The 12,742-nt window shown below is 40.7% G+C and overlaps 1 protein-coding gene across 1 annotated transcript in view; it reads right to left on the bottom strand.

The window, feature by feature from the left end:
* Positions 1–2,602: 2,602 nt before the first annotated feature.
* The window catches only part of ptchd4 (patched domain containing 4), a 38,205-nt gene continuing 28,065 nt past the window's right edge, over positions 2,603–12,742 (bottom strand). Inside the window, exon 3 of the mRNA XM_029425509.1 lies at positions 2,603–4,278. Within this exon, the coding sequence (XP_029281369.1) occupies positions 2,603–4,278 (1,676 nt within the window). The remainder of the gene's footprint in view (positions 4,279–12,742) is intronic.

Raw genomic sequence — 12,742 nt, 5'->3', positions numbered from 1 at the left:
AGGTGGCACTGAAGACTGAATATTGAAGAACGGTATTTGTGTGGTAGAATTAAAAAGAATTGGATGATATTTGAAGTATTAGGATGAAATATACTAATTTACTGCATGGACAAAACACCAGCTCCAGGCCTGTAGATGGCAGTGTTGGTCTGCATCTTTTGCAATGTTCCCAATAAGACAGCCTTGACGTCTTGACGTCACTTCAAGGCTAGAGGCTGTTCCACTAGCTTTCGAAGCTCAATGAACTCTCTTGTTGAGGGTGTCTTTACTTGGCCTTTATGAAAAAGTGAAATACTTTCCTTGGGTTTACTGTCCATATTTTAAGATCGATTAGCGTCTTTATAGTGCCTGCTATTAGCATCTGCAGCCTTGATGATTATAAAAAAGTTGAATGATTGACTTTTTAACATTAAAACTGTAAAAACAATGACATCTTTCTAGCGTGGCCTTGCACATTTCTTTTTTTACATCACTGTAACTGTTTCTTCCTTAGCTAGTATCTGTCAAGCTGTTGATGTTCACCCACAATAGTCTTAGGCTTGTTAATGGTATTCATTAAAGCAGCATTTCTTTGGTCAGGTGGGGGCCTCTGAACATGCTGAAAAACACATCTTGACAAATTATCATCTCAAAAAGTTAGCATGTATTAGCAAGCGATTGCTTATTTACACATCCAGCAGATACGGAGCAACGTCAGCAATCGTTTTGATATTGTGTTTCTGATAGCCTGACAAATGCTAGTCCAATATTCACTCTTCTCCAAGCTCTGTTTTGGTGTCCACCGACTCCCGGCGGACATATGTGGCTCTTTCGGCGCTAAATACTCCACTATATCCACCAACTTTGTCTGTCTGCTTTTTGTTGCTGGGAAGAGAGTTTATTAAAGCTTTTTCACATGAAAAAGCTGCCTGCTGCTGGGAACAAGGTTGACAAGAGTAGTGAGAGTGAACCATACAGTGTGGTTGCGGGCTACAAAATATTGGGTAAAAGACGTTAAAACGCTCTGCGGAGCTGAGGTGAGATGCTGTGTTGGGTAATAATTCTCTGTGAACTTGTCACTATGAACGACTCCTTTGTATACACTTTGTCTTTTGATCCATTGGCAACATAAAAACATTGATTAGTGCAGCTTTAAATGCTGGTAAAAACACAAATATTTAATAAACAATGATTATGTATTTTTGTTTTTAAAACCTACTATCTGTGTCTAGACACATGGAGTGAACAGACATACGAGGATTATGTTGTAGGGCTGGATTTATATTAATTGCTTATTTTACAAATGTCAACTTTTGAATAAGGTTTTCTTACTTCTGGACCAAAACACCTGGAGGTTATGGTTTCACTTCAGCTATCCATCAGTGTTTCACACTATTCAGAGACAGTGTACTTAACAAAGTGCCTCACTGCTTAATTTAAAGCCTGCTTCATAATCTTCCTCACAAATCTGAACATTAAATAGTACATTAAATAGCAATCATTTAAATTAGCTTGAATAATTCATGATTCATGGTTGATCTATATGAACGTTTAAACTTACTGAGACTTTTTTGTTGTTATAGAACTCTGTCAAACTAGAAAATCTGTACACTATTTGGCACCACTGCTAGTTTTGAATAACATTCAGACCTTCCAATTACCAGTGACATGCCAGTAAGCTTTTGTAAGTTGATCACAGAGACATTCATACTCTCAAAGAAACTTTCCATTGTTATCAACCTGCTAGAAAGTTCAATATTTCATGCCTTGAAAATACTCTTCACTTTTGGTTTCACTGGTCTGGTGCAATAGCAGTTTAGGATTAACTTAAGTCATACTCAGGCTTACTGCCTTTTCAAATACTGCTGAACGACACTTATCACTTCCTCTTCATACGCTGCAGCCTTCACAGTTCTATTCAGACGATGCAGTGTGCAAAGTAATTCTTCACAATGTACACAGTGTATGCCATCTGCCCAGTTCAGCTGTTCAGCTATTTTTAATGACACAGAAACGCATGCGGTGTGCTTTCCACAGTTTCTCTCTTTCCACAGAATTTGGTATTGTTTCTTTTCGTTATCAATGTGTGAGGAGTTGGGTGCGTGCACAGTTGTCTCCTGCACGGTTTCATGTGTATGGTTTTGTATGATCACACAAACCACTTTCACCAACTTGTGTGTCCTTGGCTTAACAGACTGCTATGTTCCTCACTCACTTCTTTTGAGATAAGGGCAGCTAGAGATGAACATAGAATTTCTAATAATGAAATGGACTAACATACTGTTTGTTTCCAATTTACTTACCAATTTAGCAAGCATAAGTTCATGGAACCAACTTGTTTATATATACCAAATAGTTGGGAAAGTGCTCTAGAACTATGAGCATGTTGCAGTTTGTGCAAATGAGATACACTGTCCAGACTGAAGGACTGAATGACCAGTGGGGCTGCGCTCTACTCTGGCCAGCTTAGCTGCTATTGTTTGGGAGTGACCAGTTCCCACTCCTTAGGGGATATCTCGAACTACCCTGCACCTCAAGAGGCACCTCACCATTGGAGAACACCTCTAATCCACCAATAACTGACGGATAACCACTGATACTCATTGCTAAAATTACAAACTACTCAGACATTTGTCACATGATCAGGATTTTCCCTGACTTCAATGCACTCTATCTCCTCCCTTTCCCTGTCCCTCTCCCGCTCCCGCTCCCTCTCCCGCTCTTTACGCTTGGCCCTTTTCTTTTTCTTATGTCTCTTTTTGGACGGTGGGAAGAAGGTCAGGAAGACGGGCAGGATGATGAAGCAGTGCAGCACGGTGCAGCCCGCGGTGAGGAGGGAGCACTTGAACAGTGTGTAGGTCAGATTGGAAGGCACAAACACCAAGGGCATGATCCCGATCACAAAGCAGGATGTGTTCTGCAGGATGGCCGCCCCGTGCTCCTCCAGTGCCGACTTGATGCACTGCGTCCTAGTGTGCTCACTGGCTAGCACAAAAGTGTACAGGTGTGGTACACAGTGATCCATGGCGAAGTTAAGGGTATAAATAAGGCACAGGATTGAGATGCTGTCCATGCCAACGTTCCAGAGGGTCATCAAACCCAAAACGCCCAGCTCAACGGACGTTACTGTGAGGATGAGCCAGAAGTTCCCCAAGGGGTTGATGACCAGGAAGAAAGTGAGGATGAGGATTGTGAGTACGCTGAAGCCTGAGGTCAGGATGGGCGAGATGACAGAGGAGCTGTAGCGGTCCATGAACACAAACGTAGGATTGAAGGCAATGAACTTGATGCTATTGATCAGCATCAACGGACGAAGCTTTTCCAGAAGCTCAACCACCTCTTCTCGCTTCTTTTCTGTCGTCCGAGCCACCAAGTACATCCGTGAGGCGATAATGTCGTACTCATCAGTCTCACGGTTCTTGGTGAATATGATGTCCTCAGAGAAGTGCTGGTACTCTGGGCTGCGCAGAAAGGAGCCCTTGAGAATGGTGATGAAGTCGTTCTTGGTTGATGCACTCACGTTCACGACCCGCAGGTAGTGGAAAAAGTTGTCTATCCAAGAGATCTTGTTGAAGCCATGACTCAAGGTCTTCAGGTGCTCCTGCACCGTGGAGTTCCAGTACTCAATGGGCTCGTAAATGTAAAACCCAATCACAGGACTGTAGTTACTGAAGTATTTCTGCTGGGTCAGGGCATACGAAACACTCGGAGAGTTACTAGCCAGCAGGTTCACGATATTTGATCCATCACTGATTTGTAAACATCCCATGAATGAGAAAGAGGCGTATATGAGATATAGAATGACCACAAAGGGTTTGACATAGGTGTTGGTAATCCATTCTGTGTAGTGCTCACGTAGGAAGTGCTGGATGAAGTGATTCTGGTAGGGGACGCTGTCGTGGTGTGTGGACAAGTCATGGCCATCACTCATCATGGTTTTAAACCATGTCGGCTGGCGGTCCAGGTACTCCACTGAGGGGATTTTACAACAGAAAACACTGTGGTAGCGATTCTGCTCCAGCTGTCCAGCAAACACCAGGCAGGAGCCATAGAAAGAGAAAACATAGAAGTAGTTGACCAGGATGGCAACGCACATGCTTTGGCAGAAAATTTTCACTGACTCAATGTTAGTAAAAGGGCTAGCTCCCATGCCAAAGGTGATGATGTAGAGGGAGCTGGTCATGGTGTAGCACACCATTACATCAGCAAAAGCATCCGCCACACGCTCCTTGAAGGGGAGGTTTTCCCTTGTTCTCCTCCAGCCTGCCAGCAGCTCGAACACCCCTTTGGTTCCATGGCCTAAAAGAAAAGAGAGAGAACTCAGTAAGAATTATGTTTGGACTGATGTATTAGCACTGTGTACATAAAAAATGGCATGGTCTGGACAATTGATCTATTTGAATGATATAATAATTTCTAGGTACTGAAATGGTCCATTTCTCAGAAGGATTTAACAAGCAACTTTATTTTGCACCACTTAGTATATCGTTGTTAGAATACTGGATTCCTAAAACAACATATTCTGTGATTGAACTGAACTGCTACACCATATCTGAATTACAAAACATAATTGTATCAAGCAGCATCAACATGGGTTCAAATTAGCACTAAAGGGAAATCTGCATTTCTTTAAATTTGAACCTCATCTTTCCCTTTTGTGCTGCTTTAAAATGAATATCATGTGGCTTCTCCAGTGGCCTTATGGTTCAGGCACATGCCCCGTTTCGATTTTAGCTGGGGACCTTTTCTTGCATGTCATACCCCTTCTCTCTGCCCAAGTTCCCATTTCCCATTTGCCTCTCTACTATCATCTATTCTTCTCTATTCTTCTACAGCTTCTCTGACTCCTTAACTCTATGAGATATGTTATGTCATGAAAATTGTGGTATTAAAGGTTTTTGAAATGTTTTTTTATTTCTATGAAATGAAACCTAAGAAATGTGATCTTAAAGTCTTGTAATCTTTAAGAAACAGATCTTTAAGGTTTAAGATTAAGTGATTTTATAACACTGCGGTTAGTGAGTTGGGGACAGGATAAGGGTCTGTGGGACGAAGCTTTTCCAGAAGCTCCAGAATTAATATAATTAATATCAAATCAGCCAGTGTGTTCACATCAAATTCTTGGAAGTGATTACAAAAAAGGTTTGATTTGATATCATTATTTATAGGAATTTTTGAGGGCTCCATTATTTACTAGCTGATGTCACATTTTGCCTGAATATTCATAAAAGCAGCTGATGTTCAATGTGGCCCCTAGAGACTGCCATGTTCAGTACACCCTTTAATACAAATGTGACAAAGAGTATTAACAATGTACTGATGTTGTTGGCATTTTCACCAGTACCAATAAGGCTGCTAAACAGTTTGTGTAACACCACAATAAAAATGTGGTCCTCTAATAGAGACATGGGCTTTCCTTTTCTCTTCATATCTGAGATAGAGCTGTACACAGTCCAAGCACCAGTAAGCAGCATCCACATCTGTCTGCAGAAGGCCCATATTTATTTGAGTCAAATCTGTGGGATTTTCAACAGTAAGAAATATAGACATGAATACACAACGTTCAAAGGCATATGCTCAATAGTGCAAAATCTCCCACACAGGCACACCCGCCCACTCACGCACAGTGTTCATTTATTTGTAAAATGCCGCAGCTGCATTTCTGATGAGGGGGAAAGTGCTGTGAGGGGAATGTGCTATAAATTTCTTAACACTAGAATCAATTTTAATGTTCCTCCACCATGTAAATATTTCAGTACAAGTGAACACTGGGTTTGACCCGTGCATATCTTCCTCGGCCAACTTCAGCTTTTAAATATTCTATTCAAATCTAGCAGGTGGACAGGGAAGTGAGAGGATTGCTACAATCGACAGCATTGTACATTTCCCCTTGTCTGATGCACAGAAAAAACGTTAATTAACTATAAAGGATTAGGCCTTTGTAATGAGTTGGCTGGATGACATTTCCTGCTTTTAGTTTTATTAAGCTGTGCTGCAAGTCAATTAGTTAGTGTCAGTTGGTTTAAAGGGTGTGGAGAGAAAGGGAATTCATGTCCAGGGTTTTCCCAACATTACACAAGGGGCGTTTTCCATCACCAGCTACCAAATAAGATGTTAAGTAGCGTGTCATTTTCGAGACATGATTCGAAAAATCTCTGAGATTAATTACAGCGATTGATTGAAAATATTCTGTGTTACTACGTGTGCTCATATGAATTATATTGGAAACTGAAGCGTTCCATTGTTTTCAATGGCTTACATATCACATCTAGAATAATGATACACAGATGTTATATACAGTATATGTTGGACATCTGAAACTAGTTAAATTCACAAGCACTGTAATTGTATATTAGTAAAAAAAGGTTTCCCCTTTGTTTCCACTCTTTACGTTAAAGGTTCAATGTGTAAGATATGCCAGAATTTAAACTTAAAACATCATGTGAAGAGGTAACAGTGTTGTGTGTCAGAGAGATCTACTGAGATTAGCATGCTAACTGACAGTTCGGGCCCGTAATGTCTGGATGAATAGTGAGCCACTGTAGCGCCAGGTTCAGGGCTTGTCAACATCACATCACATCCATGATCCCTGCACATTTTGGTTGTTTTGTGGCCGAAATGAGAAAAGTACTCGCAGTATCGTCTCGTCCCCACCGCTGCCAGGGAGGCTGCTCCGAGTGCGAGAGAGACGGACAGATCTTCTGTTAGCAGTTAGCACTGATCCAGCTGACTCCCCGCCGGATCGTCAAACTTTCTGTTGCAGATTAGACCCAGCGCTCCATCAGCCCGCTGTAACTCCCGGTGCTCCAAACCAACATACAAAACTATCAAAAGGTAACGCCACACAGATCGTACAGCCCCCAGTTAGTGCCTCAGTAAACACACAGATATCTGAGCCCCCCATGAAGATTATAAGAAAGCAGTGATACAACTAATACTACTACAACTAAAATGTCAACAGGTTAACATTCTATAGTTGTTATTTAATAACTGATGTTTTGATGAATTTAGATTGTATGGCCCCAGTTTAGAGGTGAAATACTGCCCCCTATGTCTCTGGAGCAGGTGGCTAAGAATTTTTTTAAATGCAATCAATCATATTGATTATCATGTTATTTATAGGTATGTAAGGATATTAAACAGTGGGGTTAGCATAACAATGTTTCCATTATCAAGATATATATATAATATAAAAGTCAATATATCAATTTTAGTAAAAGATGCACACACATAGACACACACTGCTTACTCATGAGAGTAGCTTTACTCCACTCCCATACAACAATGATGTACCTTGTTATATCTTACAGACAGCTGTTGGTCACAGATGATTTCAGAACCGTATGACACTTCCAGAAATGCAAAATTAGCTTGACACAGGTATTCCTTCATTCAAACCCAGTGGTATGACCTGATTTAAGAAGCATTGATACTATGGTGTTGGCACTGTGTTTTGATCAAGTCTGCTTTTTGAGTAAGAACAGAATTATTTTATCACTGACTGACGCTTGGGAGATTTCACACCTGTCTTTCTGTGAAACTACCTTTTTCTTTGAAAGCTCCAAGCTCAAACGTGAGAAAAATCCCAATTAGAAGGGACGAGAGAGAACTGAAAGAGTGCAGGCAAAGATCAAATACAGCAACATGCCAGCTGGGGAGATATATATTCACACCCATGTCAAACTAAGACAGAGGCTCCAGTGGGCAACATGTTTGAACTCTGCAACAAGAACAGCATGCCCTGCATCTCTTGGTACATCCCTAAATCTACCAGGACATATGAAATGAGGACTTTATATAACTCGACAAAGGAGAATAAATAATAATGTTTTGGAAATCAATTGTTCATAAAAAAAACATGACAACACTTCAAATGTTGTCTTCACTTAAATAGTTTATAATTTGTCTGAATAAAATGAAAATGAAAATAAAAATGAGGCTATTGGGTCTAATAATTTAACTACAACAATCTTTGAAACATACAAATGTATGCATATAAACATTCTACAGCTTGTGATGCTACATTGACTTCCTGGCCAGCTTTTCATAAATTCAAACTTAGCTACATATGACTAAAATCTTAACTAAGTGGATATTGTTGCATCACTAAATACACAAACTAATAGCTAGATGAAATATGGAATATGGAATATGGTGGACATATCTGACCAGACACCTGAAATAAATGCAGTTAAATAATAAGATAAGATAAGCTATAAATGCCATAACTTGGAAGATTTTAAAAATATATCTCACAAAAATAACACAATATGCTAATAGCGTCGGACCAAACGACCAGTAGCAGTATCTCCTTAACTTTGCTCAAATACAAGTGAATCTGGAAGACATGTTTCTCACATAAATAAAAGTAAAAAAAACGTCACATTTACAAAGCATTAATAGTTACATTTCATATCTCTATTTGCCCCCAAAACAGTATTATTTTAGCTAATTATGTTATAGCTTTTGATGCTACAGTGATGTCCTGTCTGCATAGTTGACTGCTTTTGACTGGGCAGAGGTTTCATTAATGACCTAGCTAGTCGTTTCTGAAAACTTAGGAAGGACTTTACACACAAACTTAGTAATTTAGGAAACGTTAATGTTTAAGCTTCTATCCGGTGGGCATTTAAAGGGAAAACAAAAAAGCCTTTTCAGTGTGGATAATGCAGTGGCTCTAATCAATGGCAGAGTGAAAGAAGCAGGGGGGAGAGAAGCACATGGCTGGAAGCATGACTGCCACTCAATGTTAATCAGATTTGGAGGAAACCGACAATTCTCTCAATGTCTGAATGCTGATAGATGCAAAACGGAATGTCCAATTCTTTACTTGGGCTTGAATGGATGTTGAAAATGGAGTGGGGGTGAGGTAACACGGCAAAAGAGAGTGCATTTTCTGATTATTGCAGTGATAAAACATCACCAGTGTCACAGTGATGTCCCCTAAACAATGGCACACACCTACACACAGTATGACTACCCTCTTAGAACTTGATAGCCACAACTACGAGTCTGCAGGGAAGACTACGCTTTCATTTTCTGTTGCTCTCGCAATCTTCACCCACACACAGACGCTCTGGAACAAACACCCACATACAGACAGCCTCCTCTCGCCTCCCCTTTCCCTCGATATATGAGACTGCTGTCCGTGAAACACATTTTCTGGCCGCTGCAGTGAAGGCATACAGCACATGGTCCTCAACATCTGTGAACAACTGAGTGCATTGACTGGGGATTGTGTATAGATAATAACAACCTCTTATCAGCAATGTCAACCTGCAAAAACAATCAAAATGTGCTTTACAAGCTGCATGGTTTAGCTGTCTCTCAAGTGCAGCTTCTATTGAGGACAATGAGATTATGTTGCTCTAGATTGGATTGTTTCTTGTCCAACAGGTCCTCTGAAGTGGTTGGAGATGCCCTCTCCTCAAATATGTCTGTCTTTTGTGGGTCCCTCTGTGTCAATCCTGGGTCCCCTGTTATTCTCTATTTATGTCCCTCTGCGGCAGGGGTGGGGAATATTTTTCCTATCAAGGGCCATTACATTTTTTACAAAATCCTTCGAGGGCCGTACTAATTATTGAACTCATAACCTCTGCTAAAAAATGTAAGACACAGCCCATTCATTTCACCTTTATTTCCTGCTGTGCAAAATCCATGTATCTTTGTGTTTTATCTTTCCATGTTTTTATGTCACGCTCTGGAGAGAGCTGCTTGTTGGGCCAAACTCCACCGAAGAGCGTTAACTTTATCCAAACGCTCTCGTCCTTTCAGCTCGGGCTGTAATGACGCTCAAGATACTTTTTCATCACCGCAAGCGCGTCCGCACAAACTAGGCACACTGGTCTTTTACTTCCACAAATAAATAATCGTTCGTCCATTTCTCCTGGAAAGTGCCCATTCTACATCCACCTTTATCTTGTTTACACTCGCTATGCTGCGTTCGCTGATGTCAATGACCGTCTCGTTGAAGTTTTTTGACATGATGTGACCACGTGATGACACGTTCAGCTCGTGTTGTGTTCATGGACCCTGAACTTGGCCAGGAAAAACAGTCGCCCGTTTTATTTTATTGCTGACTAGATTTGGATTTATTTTTGTGGATTTTATTTTTTGCGTGTGTTTATGAATTACCTCGAGGGCCAGATCAAACGGTCTCGCAAGGCCGTACACAGCCCGGAGGCCGGAGGTTCCCCACCCCTGTTCTGCGGACACAATGTAGTCATTGTAATGTGGATGCTGCATACTTGCAGTACTCAATTAGAAAGCTTGATATACTTAACAGCATGGACAACAATAACTAAGATAAGTGGGGTTTACCGTGGGTCAATTGTCTTACCCAATAAAAAATGTTTTCTGTATGTAGCACTTCAATTTGTTGGCTTATTTGAAGCTATTGTTCTGCACTTAAAGGATTGTACCTATTTGAAGCTAATGCACTTGCAAGATTCTTGCTGTTCAGAGTTGTATCCTCATGATTGTTTGCACTTATTGTAAGTCGCTTGGACAAAAGCGTCAGCTAAATGAACTGTAATGTAATATGATGTGATGTAATTACCCAATGAAGCATCCCTGTGCTATGGATTTGTCGTTCATTAACTCTCACATTTCTGATATCAAGTGCAAAAATCTTTATAATTCCCCTGGTCCAAGTACCTGCATATTTAGTCTAATGGCTATTCCGGGTGCATCTACATGAGAAGCATGTAATTGGTGTCATTGTTTCACTCTGAGCTGTATTGTGATGCTCAGGTCACTAAAATACTGCAGTCTTGTTATATTTGATGATATAACCAACATCAGGTCATAATCCTCTCATTTGCACACCCGGAAAAGGTCCTGCATGCTCCTCCGGGCTTACGCACAGTATTCGAGTCTCAGCATGCACTTATACTCGTGACCTCAGAATTTCTAAAATTCCTCTGCGACCTTTGAGTCACTTCCCCCTCCCTCTAATGATACACAGCCTGTGCTGTCTGCCAGCCACGATATCAGTGTATCAGGAAGAAAGATGGGAAACTGTAGTTAAGAATGATAGGATGAAGAAGCAAGAGGCGTTGTATTTCAAGTCTCTCCCTGATGCAGGTACATCCCTGAATGCATTGTAAGAGGGCATTTTGTCACTGGCTGACCTGCAGAAGAGAGGTGGGGGAGGAAAACAAAGCTCACAGCCTGACCACGTCACTTCTATAATGGAGGCCCGTCCTGCATTTCCCTTCTCTCCTCTCCTCCCCTGTCCCACACCAAAAATCCAGAGTCATTAAACTACATTACTGTCTGTGGCATGCAGACCCTCTAAACACATCCATCACATGGCGAGAGATTGTGTCAGTTGCACCCACCCACTGTGGATTCTTCCAATCAGGATGACTGGTAACCATTCTGGCTTGACACACAGATGGACATGACAGAGGAGCCAATATCGCAAGGAGGAGGTCCCGCTGCAGAAGAGTGATCCGAACAATAAAAATAGACGAGGGGAGTGAAAGTGAGGACGAGCACAGGGGAGCCCAAAACAAACAAATTTAACTCTTATTTTTACATACACACTTCCACAGTGCTACCTACATTTGTTGGCCTGGCTAATTGCGGCTCATGGACTGTTTTAGCTGGAGGTGAGTTTGACCTGCTGCAGTGGGTTTCATACAGAAGTAATGACTGCTGAAAGTCATTACCCAGTCTGGGTAGGCAAAGCATCAGACTACAATTAACGGAAACTAACAAGTTCAGGGACTCATTCCTATGTGGCTCGAAATCTCACTTAAATCTCCTGAAAACCTATTATCTCGTTCAGATTCTTACTGTGAGCAAATTTTCTGCAAAGGTTTTCTCATGACAGATATCTCATCATACATGATTAAAAACCTTACCTTTGAATATTAAGTCATACATATTTCATATTATTAGAGAAATACTTGCGTAATCAAGTTTGCAGGGACCGAAGAATGTTTATCATGAAACATGTAAAAAATCCAGTATCTGTGTCATGATAAATATGTGAGGTAAAATGATTGGTTGTTCCAGAAGATTCACTTCACTGTCAACAGAATGATGCAAACCATATACAATGAATGTTCCACCAAAAATAAATAATTCTATACTACAATTTCTTTATTTTATTATTTTTCCCTTCTTCTATCTATATGATATGGGACACATTCACACACTTACACACACACTCAGCTCAGCAGAAGCGCCATCCTAGATTTTGAGCAGTCTTTGCCCCCGGCCAATTTGGTCATTTACATTTTAAAGTTCTCTCCTTCTGGAAGAAAAGTATGTTGCTATACTTTTTTTCTGGAGAATTGACATCCGTGTGTTTCTTTCTTTGTCTCTCTCCAGTATCAGGTTTTGTTGGAAAAATCATATAATGTGCACTAGATGTAACCATGTACAGTCAACAATAATATAGAAATGTATAGATTATCATCATTATTATCATCATCATTATCATTATCATTTTTCTCGTGAGTGAGCTCCTGCATTCGTGTATGCATGTCTACATGTATAGGCTTGTTTCTGCTTGTGTCTGTCTGCAAATACTGTACATAACTCACTGAAGTGGTCTCCATCAGGCATGTGACACCACACTAAAACTATTCAAATAACAACCTGTTTGTATCCTAACTGCTGATGCCACATTTTCAAACTCACAGACATTGAGTGCAGATCTCTGCCAGGTGTGTCTCCCTCTCCCCTCCTTAAAATTGTTCAATATCTCTCAATTTTTCCTTACAGTCAATATGGGGGTGAAGATAACATA

Source organism: Cottoperca gobio, chromosome 24 (assembly GCF_900634415.1).
Source record: "Cottoperca gobio chromosome 24, fCotGob3.1, whole genome shotgun sequence".
In the NCBI taxonomy this organism is placed as follows: Eukaryota; Metazoa; Chordata; class Actinopteri; order Perciformes; family Bovichtidae; genus Cottoperca; species Cottoperca gobio.
This window is presented reverse-complemented; position numbering and strand designations above follow the sequence as displayed.